This window comes from Bos grunniens, chromosome 4 (genome assembly GCF_055505025.1).
Source record: "Bos grunniens cultivar Pamir isolate PY7600 chromosome 4, Bosgru_T2T1.0, whole genome shotgun sequence".
NCBI lineage: Eukaryota > Metazoa > Chordata > Mammalia > Artiodactyla > Bovidae > Bos > Bos grunniens.
The window spans coordinates 86,704,775-86,727,296 of record NC_141168.1 but is presented as its reverse complement, the minus strand read 5'-3'; the positions used below and the strand labels follow the sequence as shown (position 1 = coordinate 86,727,296).

General features: G+C 38.6%; 1 protein-coding gene across 6 annotated transcripts in view; it reads left to right on the top strand.

The window, feature by feature from the left end:
• ELAPOR2 (endosome-lysosome associated apoptosis and autophagy regulator family member 2) overlaps window positions 1–22,522 on the top strand; it is a 221,464-nt gene that overhangs the window by 183,986 nt on the left and 14,956 nt on the right. For 4 of the 6 annotated variants that reach the window (XM_086397246.1, XM_086397248.1, XM_086397247.1 and 1 more), the window contains 6 exons: window positions 811–1,074; window positions 1,775–1,948; window positions 4,193–4,382; window positions 6,048–6,144; window positions 6,703–6,804; window positions 22,205–22,331. In XM_086397246.1, coding sequence (XP_086253372.1) covers window positions 811–1,074; window positions 1,775–1,948; window positions 4,193–4,382; window positions 6,048–6,144; window positions 6,703–6,804; window positions 22,205–22,331 — 954 coding nt within the window. The remainder of the gene's footprint in view (window positions 1–810; window positions 1,075–1,774; window positions 1,949–4,192; window positions 4,383–6,047; window positions 6,145–6,702; window positions 6,805–22,204; window positions 22,332–22,522) is intronic. The other 2 variants (XR_015162793.1, XR_015162794.1) reach the window with 1 other exon arrangement.

The window sequence follows — 22,522 nt, the reverse complement described above, 5'->3', positions numbered from 1 at the left end:
GAAAAGTATTAGTAAGATCCAGGTTTTTACTCTCTGTTGTGCATCCAGTAGAAGTCAGAGCGTGTTGGTTAAGGAAAGTGCTAAAGAGGGAGAGGAGACCCAAAGAACTGATGCAGTTGCATCAATGTCACACAGTTAGTGTTTAAGTAAGGACTTTTTAATCCCTGGTCCAAGTCTTTTTCAACTTACCACACTGTAAACTTCATTATAAACATGTTTATCATGATATTTAGATTAGATCAGAATAAACAGTGATGGGAGATACAGTTGCTCTTTTTGCTAAATCATATTGGTTCTTCCAAGTCTATACATATGCCTGAATTTTTACCAGTTATGATATAATCTCATGGTGATTGTGGCAAAATTCCTGGAACTCTATAACCATGAAAATTAGCTTCTAGTGTTAAGTCTTAGGTGCTTCCCTGGTGGCTCAGAGGTTAAGGCGTCTGCCTGCAATGAGACCTGGGTTGCTCCTGCTGCTGCTAAGTCACCTCAGTCGTGTCCGACTCTGTGTGACCCCATAGATGGCAGCCCACTAGGCCCCGCCGTCCCTGGGATTTTCCAGGCAAGAACACTGGAGTGGGTTGCCATTTCCTTCTCCAATACATGAAAGTGAAAAGTGAACTGGGTTAAGTCTTAATAATTTTAAAAAAGAAAAGTACCAAAAAGGAGTACCCTTAATCTACTGTCAGTTATAAACTGCTAGGTTGGAATACTTTGCTTAGTTATTTTGGTGATATGAACATAAAACAATCTGGTTGTACAACTGAGTGCCAAGGCAGAAGTCATTACTTTCTGCTCTCTTTTTAGAATAGACGGTTCATCAATGACATGGTGAAGATTTATTCTATCACTGCCACTAATGCAGTTGATGGGGTGGCGTCCTCATGCCGTGCCTGTGCCCTTGGTTCTGAACAGTCGGGCTCATCGTGTGTCCCCTGCCCCCCAGGCCACTACATTGAGAAAGAAACCAACCAGTGCATGGAGTGTCCACCTGATACCTACCTGTCCATACATCAGGTCTATGGCAAGGAGGCTTGTATTCCATGTGGGCCTGGGAGTAGAAGCACTCAGGTAAGTGGGTCTGTATTTCAGTTATCCCCAGGAAAGCATATTTTAATAGACAAACTCAAAGGTTTCTCTTAATGTTTCTAATTTATATTTATAAATGGCTTTTTGAATTCCCTTCCTTATTTTACCTTGCCTTACATCTATTGAGTGCTTAACATGGGTCTTGAAAATGATAATTACTGGGGACATAGAATATTAAGAAGAACATCTAAATAAGAATACCTTCCCAAAATATTAAAAGTGATTTCTTGTATATTCCATTATGACAGAACAAGTAAGCTGCCTCTCTATAGGTAGGCTGTAGGTGTATATGGAGAACAGCAAGAGTATCTTGTAACATTTTAAAGGAAAAGATTGATGCTATGAGTGAAGTAAAAAATAGTTTGATGTCTATTTGAACTGGCATGACAGGGCATTTTGGCTATTGATTAAAAATACCTTTCCACAAGAAACTAATCTTAGAATAACTTCACTCTTTAAAAAATTCTAACTCTTCTGAACTTTGCTTAGAGAAATCTAGAGTTTAGAAATTTTCTATATTAGAGTGGTAAAATATGCCATGACTAAGACAAAACTACTGAAATAGTTTTTAAACCTAGTACTTTTAGGAAACACTTTTTTTTCATAGCAGCTAATGCTTTCTTTCCTGCCATATTGTTTTTGCTTTGTTTTGTTTTGGATTTCTTAATGTTTGTGGTCAAAGGACCACTCAGTGTGCTACAGTGACTGCTTTTTCTACCATGAAAAAGAAAATCAAAGTTTGCATTATGACTTCAGCAACCTCAGCAGTGTGGGCTCCTTAATGAATGGTCCCAGCTTTACCTCCAAAGGAACAAAGTACTTCCATTTCTTCAATATCAGTTTATGTGGGCACGAGGTGAGTTCTGGCAAGGTGAGATGGGGCCAGGTTTCAGCTCGGATCGAGTTGTTTTCTGTGTGGGTGGACCAATAAAATCTCTATGGAAACTAACAGCCAAATGTCAGAAAGTGAGTTTTGACAGCTTAAATCCTTTGTTGCCTTCTGGCATGTTGGCAGTTTTCTCCACCAGGAGCATCCTTGTCTGGTTCTCAGTCCATCAAAGCACTTACCCAGTCAGCTGAACCCCCAAAGCTTGAAGCCATGGTGTAAGGGCTTTGAGGGTCTTTCACTTTTGTAAAGGTGGTTCAGACTTGCCAATCCCACCTGTTTCTTAGGCATAAAGTTAAGGTTTGAGAAAGTTTTACTGTTGCTTATGTTAAAAAGAAAAGACTTTTCAGAGGAAGTTTGTCCAAAAACAAAATGGAAATAAGCAGGGGGTAAGTGTCAGTTGATGAGGTAGCCTCTGCTAATAGATTATGGGGATTTAATTTTCTTTGGGAAGAAGTAGAATGTTAATTGATACTGGTAAAGGGAGAGTTACAGGACTCTGTATCCAATAATTTTGTGGGCATACAAGGTTGGAGTTGGGATGTATATATTCACCCTTAGCTAAGTTGAAAGTATAATTCATTTTCTCCATATCGATTCCCTTATTAACTCCTATTGTCTTCATTTTGAACTGCTGTGCCAAACTTTGTACAAAGGAAATAAAAAGACATCTCATGACTACAGAGGTTTTCAAACAGAAAGATCTATACATTTTTACATGGTGTGACATTTGTCCTATTCTGATTTTACACGGGGCAGTCCAGCACACTCACTTGATTAGTCACTAAGTTCACTGAATGTATAATTATATGTTACATACCTATTGTGTTAAATGCTGTGTAAAGCAGTGAAGAAGATTAATTCCATTATATTGGGTTGGCTGAAAAGTTTTTCCAGCATTTTCTTAAAATGTTACAGAAAACCCCAAACAAACTTTTTGGCCAACCCAGTATATCACACTTCTCAATCTCCTTCCTGTATGACCACTGACTTAGCTTTTGTCTTCTCTCTTCTGTCTTCCTTCTCTTTCTTTCCTTTTTATTCTAATTCTTTTACTGTTATTCTCTTATTCATTTCCTCAGTAGTTTCTCTCTGCTCTTTCTCTTTGTTTATCTTTTAGTCTCAACAATTTAATTTAAGCTTAGTAAAAATATATTGCACCTGTATTGTGGTGAGCAGGCTTGGTGGAGAGAAAACATTTTGTAGGTTAAGATTGCTAGCTGCATTAAGAAAGAGAAATCTTTGTTCTTTATGCCCATCTGTGCACATTCTACATCTAAGACCAGTAAAATAGTGTTTCTCTTTTTCTTTATACATTTATTCACAGAAATTATAGAGTAAGCTAAAGTGATTTTTAGTGGAACTATAGTATATTTAAACATACTATACTAAAAAAATTAAAGTCTTCCCAGTTTTATAACTATCCTCCAAATGATTAAAAAAGTAAGCTCCTGTATTCCTTTCAACATACTGTGAACTTGAGCAGATCCACATCATTGAGTCTAAGAGTAGGTGAATAAAAACACTTATAGTGACCAACTGTTTAGAATTTAGATGTTGTCCTAGACTTTTATATTTTCTTTTTTAGACTTGACAATACTTTTCTGCCACACACAGGCCTATTCAGGAGAAGGAAGAGCAAGTTTTTTTTCTTGGCATTAAAACTTTCACCAGCAGTTTTCCGATCCCTTTGTATGCAGTGTTGTCTGAAGAATTGAAGATTTCATAGATGACTTATATTTCCTTAAGTCAAGTGGCTTTCACCCAGCACAAATGAAGTCTGTAGTTGGGGGAGCAGTGCAGCCTTGAATCACTATATTCATTAGAATGTCAGATTTTCAACCCTGTTTGAACATTGGAATTGGGTAAAGAATCTGCCTGCAATGCAGGAGATGGAAGTCTGATTCCTGGGTCAGGAAGACCCCCTGGAGAGGGCATGGCAACCCACTCCAGTGTTCTTGCCTGTAGAATCCTATGGACAGAGGAGCCTGGTGGACTATAGTCCATAGGGTCACAAAGAGCCAGACATGATTGAAGTGACTGAGCACCCGAGAGCTTTTAAAAAATACTGGTGCCTGTGCTCCCTCACCAGATCCCTGAAATCAGAATTGTGGTGAGGAGAGAGCCAATGCTCTGCTAGAATCACTAGGAAGCTGAGATCCAGTTTAGAAACTTACCTTCAGTAAAAACTTATTTCTGACTTTGTTTTCCTAGGGGAAGAAGTTGGCTGTCTGTACCAACAATATAACAGACTTTACAGTAAAGGAAATGGTGGCAGGGTCAGATGATTACACGAATTTGGTAGGAGCATTTGTGTGCCAGTCAACTATTATTCCTTCTGAAAGTAAGGGTTTCCGAGCAGCCTTATCATCACAATCCATCATTCTGGCAGATACATTTTTGGGTAAGTTTCATTTGGTTCATATATTCATGCATGCATTTGTTTAAAATCATGGTACTGATAACTTGTCTCTGCAGTGGTGCTTACCATAGGTGATTAAAACCCACAGATAATTCTAAGTCATCACTTTATAACATGGTTTAGAACTCCCTACAAGTAAGATCTTTTGATCATTCTTAATGAGTAGTAGAAGCTTCCAGAGTTATGTATTAATTCATATGACATGTTTTTCTCTGGCAATCTGTGTCTTTCATCAGATTTTCTAGGAATTTTTGAGGTAAAATAATAACCTCCCAAACTGTGAGCAAAAGAAGAAGAGTAAACAAACACAATATAGACTTAAATCATATCTGTCACCAGCTTTTATCATCTTTTCTCATACCAGAGGAAATCTGGTGACAAACAGCAAGAGTGAGTGTGCTAAATGTTATTCTCCATCTGCCCTTTCTATCTCTGGTCTGGAAAGTATAGGAAACTTTAAAAAAAATCAGGTCCCTAACTAGTTATTCTTAAGGATCTGGTTTATTAAAATATCTGGAGTAGGATTAGGGATCTAACAATGCATATGATAATCTAACAATTTAAAGAGCTTCTTAGACGATTCTAATCTGCAGCTAGATTTGAGACCCAGGCAATGGCACCACACTCCAGTACTCTTGCCTGGAAAATCCCATGGATGGAGGAGCCTGGTAGGCTGCAGTCCATGGGGTCGCTAAGAGTCAGACACGACTGAGCGACTTCACTTTCACTTTTCACTTTCATGCATTGGAGAAGGAAATGGCAACCCACTCCAGTATTCTTGCCTGGAGAATCCCAGGGACAGAGGAGCCTAGTAGGCTGCCATCTATGGGGTCACACAGAGTCAGACACGACCGAATTGACTTAGCAGTAGCAGTTATAGACTCTGGACTTCCCTGGTGGCTCAGATGGTAAAGCGTCTGCCTGAAATGTGGGAGACCTGGGTTTGATCCCTGGGTTGGAAAGATCCCCTAGAGAAGTTAATGGCAACCCACTCCAGGACCACTGATAGACTCCAGAAGAATTTAGCACCAAGGACATTTGCTATAATTTTCAGCACCAAGGACAGTTACTGAGTTTGTGCATCAGAACTCTTAGAACAAAGGTTGCTGTTATTGCTTGCATTTTGACTCAGCTATCATTTTGCATGGGGTTGATGGGTGGGGAATGCCTTGCTTTTAGATAAAATTTGAAGTTACTTTCTGGAAATATTTAGGGCACACAAAATTTTATTTTGTCAAATGTGTTTATAATGAATGTGAATGGATGAAAAGCTACATTAGCAAAGTAGCCCAGCTCATTCAACATAACTCACAAAAGGCTGAGAGTTATAATCATAGATTGTTGAAATGTTAAAACTAGAAGGGACTATGCAGACCACCTAAATTATTGCATGCATTTTACAAATTCAGGACATAAGAATCAGGGAAGTAAAGTGACTAAAGCAAAATTGCAAAGTTAAGGAGTAGAGTATTTTTTATTCTGGAAACCTTGTAAGGTTTATTATTCTTACATAATACATTAATTTTATATGATATTTCTAGTTAAAATGACAGCCTCAAAGTAAAGCTATTTTCTCTTTAGATATAGAGACTAAGTAAACCTAATTTTCCCATATTGCTTAATAGTTTCTTTTTCATTGTCATCTAGGAGTAACAGTTGAAACCACATTACAAAATATTAATATAAAAGAAGATATGTTCCCAGTTTCACCAAGCCAAATACCAGATGTGCATTTCTTTTATAAGTAAGTGAACATGCTGCTTCTTTTGATTATTTTCTTAATCATAAGGACATCACTTCAGGGTTTCTAACATAGTAGCTTATTTTGAATAGATAATCAGTAGTTGGTTCTTAAATGAAAGACTTAGTAAAAAATAGGAAACATGGAATATTTAGAAAGCATTATGTAATTTTTCTCATATATATAATCTTCTAAATAAGGCAATAAAGAGACTATTCATTGTCTAGGCAGTAATTATTTGTAATTCACACATCAAAACATCAGCCTAAGTCACTATGACCTCTAATACCTTAAAAAATTCTTTTGATTATAATTTTGATTATAATTACAATAGCTCTATTAATCCTTTGATGATAGCATATCACTTTACCTGTGGAGCAGGCAGCTTTTCATAGTCAGTGAAAGTAAATGAACTAAGTCTATATTAAAATTCTGAATTGGTGAACTTTGATACATTTTTTCATTTATTCATAGAGCATAGGAGCAGTTATACACAGAATGTTTTTGTTTTTGAAGCCTGTGTCATATTTGTTTTGTGAAGTGACCTTTGCCTTCTAATAGGTCTTCTACAACTACAACCTCTTGTGTAAATGGCCGATCAACTGCTGTGAAAATGAGGTGTAATCCTGCTAAACCAGGAGCGGGAGCCATTTCTGTCCCCAGGTAGTCTTATTTCAATATGATTCCTTCATGTATGTATCAGGAAGCACAACTCTCCAGAACCTTGCTATTTTAAAACACATTCTCTATGGGTGTAAAGCAGAAAGGGAACAAAGAATCTGTAGATTTTTGTTTTCCAGATGTGCTGCTTGCCTGTTAAGAGGTATAGGTCCTTGCGAGTCTCAGCACTTTCAGTCTCCTCAATGACAGATTCTCATCTTGTTTGCCTGCGTGTCTTAATTATCTTGAAAATTATTTAAGTAATATATAACTATATTGTTGTATCATTTGATTGAGTCTCACTATCTAGTGTCAGTTTTCTTAAGAGCTGGATTAAGACTTGCCCTGGATTATAGTTCTTTATCAGCAAGGAACTATCTAGGTGACCTAGATTAAGCAATCTAACCTCTTTGTCATAGTTTCTTTCTCTATGAGGGATGAAGGTCAGGTTAGATGAGTTTCCTGTTCTTGAGTTCTCTAATGACTGGTGGGGAAATCACCAAGTGAGCTGTTAGCTGTCCACAGTCTAGATCTGATTAATACAGCCACTTTGGTTGGAAACAGTAAGAGAAACTAAGCAATTTCATGAATTTAAGATTGTAAACTTAAAAAATGCTCTCATAGTGTCTCCTGATTTTTATTTTGTATAGTTATTCATTGTCTACTATGTAGATTATTTATTTATAATATTTTTAGGGTTAAGGTACCTTTGGATTATAATTTGATTTGCAGATTTTTATCCATCAAGCTAGCAAAAAATGTATATTTAAAAAAATGATTGACTTAATTTTGTTTTTGTTACTTTCACTGTAACTTTTATGAGATTTTAATAAATCCTGCTTATATTACATCAGGATTAGAAATCAGTGGTTGAAGCATTGATTCAGTTACTTGGGTATCTTAAAAAATAATTACAGTGATAACATGGTATTTTGAGCTCATTTCTGGGCATAAACTCACACCAGCATTCACCTCTTACCAACTCTGTTTCATTAATTTTTCTCTTCACCTGTTCAAGGTGAGATATTAATATGATGAGCACAGAAAATAATAAAACTGAAAGAAACAGAGGGAGCCTGGAGCTCAAGGGCATCATGTAGTAGAGGATCCCTGGGCCAGCATCCAAGCTGGAGTCGGGGCAGCAGAGCACACTTTCTTTTTGAGAAGGTGTATCCAGAGATTTGTTCACTATGTTCTCATATCTCACCATATTGCTTTGAGTTCAGACACTTGTTTTATTTACTAGAGCACTTCTGAGGTCCTTTTTTGGACCTATCAGCTCAGTTCTCTTGGTCTAGCCTCTGGGAGCCCACATGAATGACTTCTAAGGCCTCCTTCAGGAGCCTCCATGACTTAAGCAGATAATACTACTGAAGTCAAGCACTGTCCTTTAGAAAATGCACCACTCTAACTCTCCCAAGGTGGGTTCTGATGTTTTCATGTAATGAGAAAATGATAGTCTCATGATGTTAAATGATGGCATCTAGAAACTAGCTTTTTCCTTATGAAAAGAAGAAAAGTTAAGTTTTTCCTTTGACCTCAGGCAGTTTTTTCTACTTGACTATCTTTGCAAGGATTTCCCAAGATCAGAGACAGCAGAATACCTTGGAGTGTCTATTGTAAAACTGATTTTTAGGCCTTCACTGAAACCGAAAGAATCTCCAAATGTTAAGCACCAGAATATTTATAAAACCACAAGGCAGTTCTGACATGTTAAAATTTGAGAACTATTGATCTTAACCCCCATTTTGGAAATTTTTTTTTTCTGAGACAGATTCTCACATTTTGTTTTGCATTTTAATTTTCTGAAAAGCTAAATTAAAAGGTTGTGGTCTACAGGGTGGATTCTTTCATATTTTCATAAAACTCTTTAATTTGATGCATCCTGTAGTTTGAGGACTGCTGCTCTAGGGAACTGCTTGAACCTCACAACCTAAATGTGCTCAGAGTGAAAAGTGAAAGTGAAAGTCGCTCAGTCGTGTCCGACGCTATGAGATCCCATGGAATAGTCCATGGAATTCTCCAGGCCAGAATACTGGAATGGGTAGCCTTTCCTTTCTCCAGGGGATCTTCCCAACCCAGGGATCTTCCCAACCCAGGTATCAAACCCAGGTCTCTTGCAATGCAGGCAGATTCTTTACCAGCTGAGCCAGCAGGGAAGCCCAAGAATACTGTAGCGGGTAGACTATCTCTTCTCCAGTGGATCTTCCTGACCCAGGAATCGAACCAGGGTCTCCTGCATTGCAGGTGGATTCTTTTTTTTTTTGGAATTAAGTGTGCTGTGTGCACATTTAATAGGACTGAATATACACCTGCTGTTGCTTGCCTGTGTGTTAGGTGCTCAGACATGTTTGACTCTTTGCAACCCCATAGACTGTAGTCCAGCAAGCTCCTGTGCTCATGGGATTTTCCAGGCAAGCATACTGGAGTGGGTAGCCATTTCCTTCTCCAGGGGGGGTCTTTCCGACCCAAGGATTGAACCCATGTCTCCTGTGTATCCTACATTGCAGGCAGATTCTTTACCCGCTGAGCCATCCAGGAAACCCATGGAGGTGGGTGGATTCTTTACCAAGTATGAGCCACCTGTGCTGATCTTTCATTCTTTCTTGAGTCTTGAATTTCCCATCAGGGCACAAGGGGGCGCTCTGCGATCAGAACATGAGAAATGGAAGCTTGTACGGAAATAATCAGAATATTTTTTTAGCTGTAGGTTTGACTAAAGATTTCCTACTAACAGTAAAGAAATGTTAACAGAGCCAAATTTACTTAGGCTACTTTTGAAGGGGATTTAATTTGCATTTTTCTTTTTTGAGCTTTAAATTCTCCAGGAGAGAAAGAAAGGTACTAACCAGGCAATTGCCCTGTGAAATCTCATATGCTTACCAAGAAGTCACTATGGAGAGAATTTGACAGCTCAGAAAGGGTGCTGTCCCTTGGAATTCTCTCTTGGCCAATAACCTTACAAACCAGGCAAAGGCGACTTTAGCAGTAGTGATGTTGACTGGGGCTCCGTGTCTTGGTGACCAGGAAACATGTCACAAGATCCCCAGCCTTGGGGAAAAAAATTAGGATGTCTTCACAGAAAGCGAAAGGGGCCAGAGAAAAGAGAACTGTGTGTTCTCTGTGGATCTCACATGCAACGTAGAAGGAGCAGCAAACATCCTGGACCGCCCACAAATCTGCAGTTGGAAACTCCAGCCTGTCTGTTTGGTCTGGCAGATGCAGTTGGTTTCTAATTCCACAAAGTGTCTGGAGGATGTGAGACATTTTCAATGAAAACTTAACAGCATGATGTCTGTGGCAGATGAAATCAGAGAGCTGGAGTGGACTTTTGAGATTATCTAGTGCAGTTTGTACCTTGGCTAAAGAAGAAATTGCTAACACAGTCGACCACTAATATCCCTAAATAGATGCCTCTCCAGTTTCTACCTAAAAGGCTTCCCAAACCCCTAATCATGATCCTATGTGGTTAGAGGACTCGAAGATTCTCCTTTCATTGGGAAACATTTAGACCTAAGCACTATGTCCAGAGTACTTTTTCAGAAACATGAGAAATTGCTGTTAGTTTTATCTGGAAAGATTTAAAAAGGTTTGAAAGTTTTTTTAAAAGCTTTATTGGAAAACAAGCAGAGGGAACCATTTTTACTCTGATAATGGAGATGTCATTGCACATTTGGGATCCTCCCATCAAACCCATTTACTCGACGCAGTAGGAAACACTGAGAAGCCTGGTTGTATGCGTGGCTATAGCGTGGCAGTCACAATGGGGTGATTGCCTGATTCTGTTGTTCTTTTTATGTCATCATGCTTTTATCTTGTCATTTCCTCCCGTCCTTCGTGGGCAGAGATTTGCAAATAAACACAGTAAACAGAGGGAAATAGCACATTTATCTGGGAACTCAACTGATCTGCAAGTTGTTGGTGCCTTCTTTTTAATAACTCATCTTTCCTCAAATAAGGTTGTCTTTGTTAATGTTATGAGTTAGAGGAAAATCCTCCTCCTTTCTCTCTTACAACTTTTAACCACATTTAACTGCTTGGGTAGTTGATAAGTCCAAAATCATTTTGTGAAATCCTCCTTCAAAACCAAAATTCATTTTCTTTCTAAGTGTAGCTTCTGAGGAGATTGTCTCTCACAAAAGGGATGCTTCACAGTTCTGTCCTGAGAGCTTTCAGAGGTTGCGCACACCAGGGATTTCTTCCACAGGCTCTAATTAAAATCTCCGTATCAAAGTCATTGGATCTATTGGCTGCTAGTGTAGTGCTTTTCTTGGTAGTTAGGGAAGGACTGTTAAAGCCAAAACAGTTGTCTATTCATTTTAATTTATTAACAGCCAGAGAATAACCATTGTTTAAATGAGTTCCTTGTTTATTTCTGTTCTCTGCACCCTTTAGGGACAGATAATATGTAAATTCATATATAGGTTAAAAAGGCAATAGAACTCAATTAAAATCAAACATGTTCTTATAACATTAAATAGTAAGGAGGCATATGAAAGGACTGTGATCACAAGTGAAAACAACTGAAACCCGTTATGATCAAGAAAGAGAAGGAGGAAGAGATCAAATGGTGGAGTAGGACAATGCAGAGCTCACCTCCCCCCATGAACATGTCAAAAATACATCTGCATGTGGAGCGATTCTCACTGAAAACAAACTGGAGGCTGGTAGAAGGACTTGTGTGCACCCAGGGGTGTAACAGAAAGAGTCACATGGAGTCAATTAGGAAGGGAAGAGAAGTGGTCAGTATGGACCTGTGCCCCTCAGAAGGGACACAGAAGAGGAGGGAGACATCACAAGCTGGGAGATCCCCCTGAAGAGTGAGTGGTTTCAGCTACATAGTAAACGCTCCAGCCTTGGGGTCTGACAGGCAATGAAACCATCAACAAAATGAAAAATAGCCTGTTGCTGCTGCTGCTAAGTCACTTCAGTTGTGTCTGACTCTGTGTGACCCCATAGGCAGCCTACCAGGCTCCTCCGTCTCTGGGATTCTCCAGGCCAGAACACTGGAGTGGGTTGCCATTTCCTTCTCCAATGCATGAAAGTGAAAAGTGAAAGTGAAGTCACTCAGTTGTGTCCGACTCTTCGTGACCCCGTGGACTGCAGCCCACCAGGCTCCTCCATCCATGGGATTCTCCAGGCAAGAATACTGGAGTGAAAAATAGCCTACTGATTGAAAATGTATCCCAATGATATGCCCAAGAAAGGATTAGTACCCAAAATACATAGACAGCTCATACAATTTGTTGACTTAAAAATGTACAATGTGAGAGTTGCGAGTTAAGTTTTATTTGGGCCAAAATGAGGATTGCAATCTGGGAGACAGCACCTCAGATAGCTATGAGAAACTGCTCCAAAGAGGCAGGGGGGAAAGGTCAGTATATATGTGATTTTGGTGAAGGGAGAATACGTGCAATCAAGGCCATATTTTTCCAGGAGTTTTCTACTAGTCTTATGAACCCTTCACTTGTCACGAGGAATAGTGTCACCATGAAGGATTTTAGTACTTTTCTAGATATGAAGAGATGCAAGAACTGAGCTCATAAAATCAGCTCCTGAGAATATCTGTCTGGAGACCTATCTTGCCAATTTTCCCAGAGGACAGAGTGCATCATTTCTGCTCTCCACACTGAACTCCTTTGGAGGTGTTGAAGATCAGCAGCAGAAGCACACGGTTTAATCCTTGTAGAGGCAGATGGCAAGCACCCATGGCAAGTGCCAATTTGTAGTTGACAAACGCAATATTAAAAAAACCCCACAACTTAAAAATGGACAGAAGACCTGTATACACATTTTTTTTTTCCCCCAGAGAAGACATACAGATGGCCAAAAGGCACAGGGAAGATGCTCCACATTGCTAATTATTTGAGAAATGCAAATCAAAACCACAAGGATATATCACCTCAACACCAGTCAGAATTGCTGCCATCCAAAAAAGTCACAAATAACAAATGTTGGCAAAAATGGAGAAAAGGAAACTCTAGTACAGTGTTGGTGGGAATGTAAATTAGTGCAGCTAACTAGAGCCAGACATCCTGGAGTGTGAAGTCAAGTGGGCCTAAGGAAGTATTACTAAAGCTAGTGAAGGCAATGGAATTCCAGCGGAGCTATTTCAAATCCTAAAAGATGATGCTGATACAATGCTGCATAAATATGCCATCAAATTTGGAAAGCTCAGCAGTGGCCACAGGACCGGAAAAGGTTTTCATTCAAATCCCAAAGAAGGGCAATGCCAAAGAATGTTCAAACTACTGCACAATTGCACTCATCTCACATACTAGCAAGGTAATGCTCAAAATCCTTCAAGCTGGGCTTATTTAACTTCTATGCAGAGTGAATTATGCAAAATGCTGGACTGGATGAAGCACAAGCTGTAATCAAGACTGCCGGGAGAAATGTCAATAACCTCAGATATGCAGATGACACCACCCTTATGGCAGAAAGCGAAGAGGAACTGAAGAGCATCTTGATGAAGGTGAAAGAGGAAGAGTGAAAAAGTTGACTTAAAATTCAACATTCAAAAAAGGAAGGTCATGCATCCAGTCCCATCACTTATGACAAACAGATGGGGAAACATGGAAACAGTGAAAGATTTTATTTTCTTGGGCTCCAAAATCACTGCAGATGGTGACTGCAGTCATGAAATGAAAAGATGCTTGCTCCTTGGGAGAAAAGCTATGACAAACCTGGACAGTGTATTAAAAAGCAGAGACATCACTTTGCTGACAAAGGTCTGTATAGTCGAGGCTATGGTTTTCCAGTAGTCATGTATAGATGTGAGAGTTGGACCATAAAGAAGACTGAGCACTGAAGAATTGATGCTTTCAAACTGTGGTGCTGGAGAAGACTCTTAAGAGTCCTGTGGATAGCATGGAAATCAAACCTGTCAGTCCTAAAGGAAATCAACCCTGTATATTCCTTGGAAGGACTAAGACTGAAGCTGAAGCTCCAATACTTTGGCCAACTGAAGCCAAGAGCCAACTCATTGGAAAAGACCCTAGTGCTGGGAAGGATTGAAGGCAGGAGGGAGAATGGGATGACAGAGGATGAGATGGTTGGGTGGCACCGCCTATTCAAAGAACATGAATTTGAGCAAACTCTGGGAGATAATGAAGGACAGAGAAGTCTGGCATGCTGCAGATCATGGGGTCACAAAGAGCCGGACACAACTGAGGACAGAACAAGAACTGTGGAAAACAGTATGAAAGTTCTTTAAAAAACTAAAACTGTAACTACCATATGATCCAGCTATTCCACTCCTGGGTATGTATCCAAAGAAAATAAAAACACTAGCTTGGAAAGGTACACACACCCTAATGTTTTATAGCAGTATTATTTATGATAGCCAAGATGTAGTGAGTAACCTAAATATCTATCAATGAATGAATGGGTAAAGGAAATGTGGCATATATTGTGTTGTGTATGTGCATATATATACATGTGTATCAGTTCAGTTCAGTCGCTCAGTCGTGTCCAACTCTTTGCGACCCCATGAATCACAGCACACCAGGCCTCCCTGTCCATCACCAACTCCTGGAGTTCACTCAGACTCACATCCATCAAGTCGGTGATGCCATCCAGCCATCTCATCCTCTGTCGTCCACTTCTCCTCTTGCCCCCAATCTCTCCCAGCATCAGAGTGTTTTCCAATGAGTCAACTCTTCGCATGAGGTGGCGAAAGTACTGGAGTTTCAGCTTTAGTATCATTCCTTCTAAAGAAATCCCAGGGCTGATCTCCTTCAGAATGGATTGGTTGGATCTCCTTGCAGTCCAAGGGACTCTCAAGAGTCTTCTCCAACACCACAGTTCAAAAGCAGCAATTCTTCAGCGCTCAGCTTTCTTCACAGTCCAAATCTCACATCCATACATGACCACTGGAAAAACCATAGCCTTGACTAGACGGACCTTTGTTGGCAAAGTAATGTCTCTGCTTTTGAATATGCTATCTAGTTTGAACATTACTTTCCTTCCAAGGAGTAAGCGTCTTTTAATTTCATGGCTGCAGTCACCATCTGCAGTGATTTTGGAGCTCCCCCAAATAAAGTCTGACACTGTTTCCACTGCTTCCCCATCTGTTTGCCATGAAGTTATGGGACCGGATGCCATGATCTTCGTTTTCTGAATGTTGAGCTTTAAGCCAACTTTTTCACTCTCCACTTTCACTTTCATCAAGAGGCTTTTGAGTTCCTCTTCACTTTCTGCCATAAGGGTGGTGTCATCTGCATATCTGAGGTTATTGATATTTCTCCCGGTAATCTTGATTCCAGCTTGTGTTTCTTCCAGTCCAGCATTTCTCATGATGTACTCTGCATAGAAGTTAAATAAGCAGGGTGACAATATACAGCCTTGATGTACTCCTTTTCCTATTTGGAACCAGTGTATATATATGTATATATACACACATACATACATACCTACATATATATAACAAAATGGAATAATATTCAGCCATAAAAAAGAATTAAATCTTGCCATTTACAACAATGTTGGTGAACCTGGAGAGTATTACATTTAGTGAAATAAGTCAGAGAAAGTCAAATAATGTATGACATCACTTAAATGAGGAATTTAAAAATAAAACTAGTGATAGTAACAAAAAGAAAGATTATAGAGAACAAACTTGTCGTTACAAGTGGAAAAAGTGAAGTGGGGAGGGGCAAGATGGGGGTAGAGGGATTAAAAGGTACAAACTACCATGTATAAAGTAAATAAGCTATAAGGATATACTGTACAACACAGGGAATATAGCCAATATTTAATAATAACCTTAAATGGAGTATAGTCTATAAAAATATTGAATTACTCTGTTGTATACAGGAAACTAATACAATATTGTAAATTGACTGTTTGAGTTGGAGCAAGAGGAGAGTGAAAAAAGCTGGCTTAAAACTCAACATTCAGAAAATGAAGATCATGGCATCCGGTCCCATCACTTCATGGGAAATAGATGGAGAAACAGTGGAAACAGTGTCAGACTTTATTTTCTTGGGTTCCAAAATCACTGCAGATGGTGACTACAGCCATGAAATTAAAAGATGCTTGCTCCTTGGAAGACAAGCTATGACAAACCTAGATAGCATATTAGAAAGCAGAGACATTACTTTGATGACAAAGGTCTGTTTAGTCAAAGCTATGGTTTTTCCAGTAGTCCTGTATGGATATGAGAGTTGGACTATAAAGAAAGCTGAACGCTGAAGAATTGATTCTTTTGAACTGTGGTGTTGGAGAAGACTCTTGAGAGTTCCTTAGACTGCAAGGAGATCAAAGCAGTCAATCCTAAAGGAAATCAGTCCTGAATATTCATTGGAAGGACTGATGCTAAAGCTGAAACTCCAGTACTTTGGCCAACTGATATGAAGAACTGACTTATTGGAAGAGACCCTGATACTGGGAAAGATTAAAGGCAGGAGGAGAAGGGGACGACAGAGGATGGGATGGTTGGATGGCATCACTGACTCGATGGACATGAGTTTGAGCAAGCTCCAGGAGTTGGTGCTGGACAGGGAAGCCTGTGTGTTGCACTCCATGGGGTTGCAAGGAGTTGGACATGACTGAGAGACTAAACTGAACTGAAATTGACTATGTGTCAATACAAAAAAGTTTATGAAAAGTAACCAACATCCAGATGTACCCTAAAATACTGAATATCAAGATTGAGGCTAGAATCTACCATGTATCAGTTTCCCTACATTTTTCTTCATTCACAAATTAATTTATCCTACTTGGGGAAAAAATGAAAAAATTCTAATAGAAAATTGTTAAAAGTATGTATTTTAAACACTAACAAATGATCTTAAGATATGGTGTAAAAATATCATGAAACAGTCATCAAGTTTTGTGATCAAGTTTGAAATAAAGATGATAAAACTTGACATGTTTTGATTTCACTTCAGAAAATACAGAATCTTCTATACAGCACCATTGATAAAACATCTACATTAAAGATGAAAAGTTTCTCTACGGTGAGGGTCACTCAGAGAGGTTCACGTAGATGTTTTATCAATGGTGCTGTATAGAAGGAGAAGTTTTGAAACTACTGTAAAAATAAGACCGATAACCGGAAGCAGGAGACTTAAGTCCAAACCCTGACTCCAGGGAACTCCTGACTCCAAGGAACATTAATTGACAGGAGCTCATTAAATGCCTCCATACCGACACTGAAACCAAGCACCACACAAGGGCTAACAAGTTCCAGGGCAAGACATACCAAGCAAATTCTCCAGCAACAAAGGAACACAGCCCTGAGCTTCAAGATACAGGCTGCCCAAAGTCACCCCAAAACTATAGACATCTCATAACTCATTACTGGACATTTCATTGCACTCCAGAGAGAAGAAATACAGCTCCACCCACCAGAACACCGACACAAGCTTCCCTAACCAGGAAACCTTGACAAGCCACCTGTACAAACCCACACACAGTGAGGAAACGCCACAATAAAGAGAACTCCACAAACTGCCAGAATACAGAAAGGACACCCCAAACTCAGCAATTTAAACAAGATGAAGAGACAGAGGAATACTCAGCAGATAAAGGAACAGGATAAATGCCCACCAAACCAGAAAATACAGAATCTATAGATAAAAGGGACTAGAGAGTCAGTAAATTTAGTTTCTCCAGATCTTCAACAGATGCTGACTTTTGGTAGTTAACCCAAGGTAGAAGCTTTAGAAAGAGAAGTATTTGCAGGAGACTGGTAAAATTTTGTACCTCTAGATCTTGTAGATCTAGACTTCTAGGTCAAAATATCTTGTGTTTAAACCACATCATAAGTGATTGATACTCTTCAGCCTTAAGGCAGATGGAGTAAGAGCAACATGCAATGAATTTTATGGACCCTACATAAGAAGAGTTTCTGGCCTATGACAAAGCATCCTTAGCAGAAACAGGATGAACTTCCTGAGATTCCAAAGCTGAAAAAAGACAGCAGAAGGTCAGAGAGCATTGCCTCAACAGAGGATCCCAATCTGTATACCCTGAGACCAAGGAACCCCAAGAAAACTACAGATGCCCCACATGAAAGAAGTTCAACAACAATAGTGCCCTGATACCAGATGATAAATGTTCTTGGCACATTAGACAGTGGCCTTTCTCACCAATCTCCTGAGACTAACTCCAGAAGGGTTGGGAAGGTACTGACAGCATAGATGAATTTGTTTTACCTTTGGATTTTGAATAAAGTTTAGAGAAAACTGTTTACAGTGACTTATCAACTATCCAAATATTAGTAATAGATTTTTTGGGGGTGATAATTGTTCATAAAAACACAAGGTTCTTCTCCGTGGATTCATAATATGAACCAGCTAGATCCTGTTTTAGGTAAGATGATTCATTCTAAAGAGGACACTAGTAACTGATTTATGAAATATATTCCATTTTAGAATCCAAGACATAACTTTCTAAAAAAAGACTGTCTGCATTCTTGCACACTGCTAGAGCCACCCTGATTGATAAAGCAATCCCAGAAGCAAAATTGGGAAATTAGAAAGCCTGTTACTCATTTCTCAGTAAACCAAATCAAGGTTTACCTGGTTGCCCTTTGAATATGTGGTGGTTTCTCTACGTATAATTCACAGCACGTTGGGCCATCCTGTAGAAGTCTAGCTTCCCATACCCCAGCTATCCATGACTTTGTCTTGTTTCTTTAAACATGTGCCCATTGGTTTCTATGGTGATCATGCAGAGCAAAAGTTATGTAGAAGCACAATTAGTGACACCTGAAAAAAGCTGGTTGGGAAGTAAAGATGATGGTGACCCAGGTCATCAAAGGGAAAAGTATTTCACAAAGATAAAATGTTTATATTACTACATTGTTTTCTTGTACCTTTTTTCTGTTTTCATTTATGTATGTAAGCATGATTGAAATAACTATTGCTTCATATATTCTTGTTTTTTCTCCAGGGAAGGCCTGATTCAAACTGTGAAAATTAGCTTCATAACAAAGAATCAAATTTTGATGCTCCATATTTCAAATGATTCATTGAGTTGAAAGAATTTAAGAATCGATTCTAAACTGCTTTAAACCTAAGACTTTCTTTTAAAAAGTAAAGTCTGCAAAGGGAATGCACTGAATCGTTGTAGTATTTTGACACTTAATGGCAGCTTTATAAATTATATCAATGTCTTGATTTTTTTTTTCATATTTCTTTGGCTCTACCAGTTCTTTAGAAAATGATGTGCATTGTTAATAGTCTTTTATATCTTGCAGTTCTTTAAACTTTGTCAAGTGGTTCTCTCATTTTATCCTTTATAACTACCCTGTGAATGCAGTATGGCAGACATTCTGCTTTTGACAAATTGCAGGAATGACATGGTGGGGAGAGAGGTTGAATCACTTATGGAAAAACACAAAATCATTTGAAAATCCTAGTTAGGACTGTAACCCAAGTCTTCTGTCTTGCTTTTTGCAACTTTGATTAATTTTCTCCTTTTCTTTTGTTGAGTTCTTTTTTTCAAACTTTAGCAGACTTACTCTTTCATTTTCCCAATAGAAACATTTTTTTCCTCTTTTTAAAGTTTTTCTGTGTTGGAAAGATAAAGTAGAAAATAATGCTGGGAGAAAAGATTTGAACAGGAAAGCCTCTTGGTAATTTTTGCTAACTGATCAGAAAACTGTAATTATTTCAAAAGTTGTAAGTCATTGTTATGCATATAATAATTGTGTTCTTGAAGAATTTCTCCAATTGGTTACCAGTTTTTTTCAAAAGAACAATTTTAAGTTGCTTTTACTGATCTGGAAGGTAGAGGGTAGGAATAACTTTTTAGGTGGCATGGTTTTTGTCTATTGTAATCTCCTGTTTTTAAAAAATATCTCTCTGTATTTTTTATTCTGAATGTATTTATTATTCCCTTTTTATAAAAAAGAGAAATTAAAGCAAGTTAGAGAGTCAAGTCATTTTTCCCAAGAGTCACTGTTCACCATTGTTCATAGCTGTGCCAACACTGGGCCTCTGTTTCTGAAGCATGTCATATAGAATGTTGCTGTTTTTACATCCCATCCATGTTCACTTAGTCTACAGCACACAGACACTTTGGAAAGACAGACACATAAAAATGCATCAGTTATCAGGCATGTACATTTGTTTCAGTGTTCATATTAGGGTACCTTAGAATGTATTTCCTGGTGGTCCAGATGGTAAAGATTCTGCTTGCAATGTGGGAGACCCAGTTTGATCCCTGGGTCAGGAAGATCCCCTAGAGAAGGGAATGGCAACCTACTCCAGTATTCTTGCCTGGAGAATTCCATGGACTGAGAAGCCTGGCCCGCTACCCGATACAGTCCATGGGGTCACAAAAGAGTTGGGCACGACTGAGTAACACTTTCACTTTTTCAGAATATATTTAGTTAACTAATAGTATGAAATTTTACCTTTCTGATAGGCTGAAGTTTTGGATAGTGAATCATCAGAAAGACATTTGAAATGAAAACTTAAAAAGGGGTGTTTTTTGGATTCTCTGTATTATTGTGTGTCTGTCGCTTTGCTATTAGTTGTTTCAGGGCACCTGCACTTTGCACAAGCTAAGGTCTGAAGGAGATTTTCAGGGCAATGCCTTATATTTACACAGCTTAACTTAAGGGAAGTGCAGTACACAAGTTGAGGGAACTATATTCCCCTGGTTTTAATGAATTCATGAACAAAACAGTCATTCCTATTAGAATCTTTCTGAATAGTTTCTTGCTTCAGTAAGAATTCTGTATCCAGTAACAGCACATTAATTTTTGAGCTATGCCATGTGTATCTGTCCTTAAAATGAAAGAGATGAGTTGACATAAAAGGCATACCCACCGGAAAGTACGATTTTAAAGTCTGCATGCAGGTCCTGCCTGATGGTTGGTTCAGTGCAATCCGTCATCTGGGTCCAAGCCTTATTCATCATCACTGAGTGCCTCTTGTCAAAGGAAGTCATCCTCAGACTGAGGAAACCCAGGGTTGCAGAATCATTTACATCACTGAGCTGTGTGTTGATTGATGGTGTTTTTTTTTTTTTTTTTTTTTACATTAGACAATTTTGTTTGTATGTCTTTCCCCTACCCTCTGCAGATCATGGACCTATGTGTCTTCTGTTCTCTAAAGCACCTCACTTCTGTGCAATTACCTTAAACAGAAACTGCAAACCTCCTTCACCACCTAGTGCCCGAATGCCCAGTACTCAGTCACTGCCTTGTTCCTGAAGCTCCCATGACAATGACCTGCTTGCACTTCTCCTCCAATTCACTTACCATTCCATTCCTATGGCAGGAATTCCCATGCGTCCATCCCTTTTATTCTAACTCCTATCTAGAATATTCTAGACATGGCTCAGGCATCACTTTCACCAGTAAACTTCTTTGAAGTTTTTTTTGTTGTTGTTCATTACCTGTGCCTGTTTCTCCTTTAAATTAAAAAGAAAAAAACTCAACTTTATTTATTTATTTATTTTTAACCCCAAACAATTTTTTTTAATTTTTTTTTTTAGTGTTCAATGTGGTTTTTTTTTTTCTAATTTTATTTTATTTTTAAACTTTACATAATTGTATTAGTTTTGCCAAATATCAAAATGAATCTGCCACAGGTGTAATTCACACACCATTACAATTCACTCATTGAAAACGTACACTTCAGTGGTTATTGTATATTCTGAGTGTGCAACCATCAGCCTAGCCAATTCTAGAACCTCTTCATCATTTCGCAAAGAAATCCCATAGCTGCTATTATCTCCTTAAACCTAGTAAGTGGTTCCTAACTGTAAGCAATCACTAACCCATTTTCAAATGTTTTATAGAGCTTCCTACTATGGACTTAAATACGGATAACATCATAAAAATGTGGAATTTTTATTTGCTTCAGTCACTATGCATAATATTTTTGAAGTTCATTCAAGTAGGGGCATGCATCAGTACTGCATTCCTTTTTAAGGTGGAGTAATAATTCATTGGATGGGTATACCATATTTTGTTCACCCATTCATCTGCTGATGGACGTTTTGATTGTTGCCACCTTTTGGATATTATGAATAATGCTGTTAGGAACATTCATGTACACGTTTTTGTGTGGAGATAGCATTTTTATTTCTTTTAGATATTTCCCTAAGAGTAGAATTGCTGAATCATAGGATAATTCTGTTTAATCGTGTGAAAAACTGCCAGATTCTTCCAAAGTTGCACCATTTTATGCTCCCATCAGCAGAGTGTAAAGATTTCAATTGCCCAACAACCTCACAACTTTTGATTCTAGCCATCCTGGTTGGTGCAGAGTGGTATCTAGGTGTGGTGTTGTCTCCTTCAGATTTTTTTTTTTTCATGTGTTTCCTCTGCATCTACCTATTGCTTCCGAGTATACAGTATGTGCTCAAATGTTGATTGGACTCAATTGAATGCATTACAAAAGCTGTTGGTTTTGTTGTTTTCCATGATTTATTTCAGCAAGTGTCCAGCAGGCACCTGTGATGGATGTACATTCTATTTCCTGTGGGAGAGTGTGGAAGCTTGCCCTCTGTGCACTGAACATGACTTCCATGAGATTGAGGGTGCCTGTAAGAGAGGATTTCAGGTAAGGGGCAAACTATTTAAGCAGAACTGTGTCACTGAAGATACAACGGTTTAGTTCAGTATTACTTTTACATCATAGACATTTAGATTCAGTAGTGTGGCTAAAGCTTAACTTAATGAGACATTAATATATATTAAAATAAAGTTTGATACCTATACTTCTGTATGCTGAGGTAGCTGAAAATGTGTACT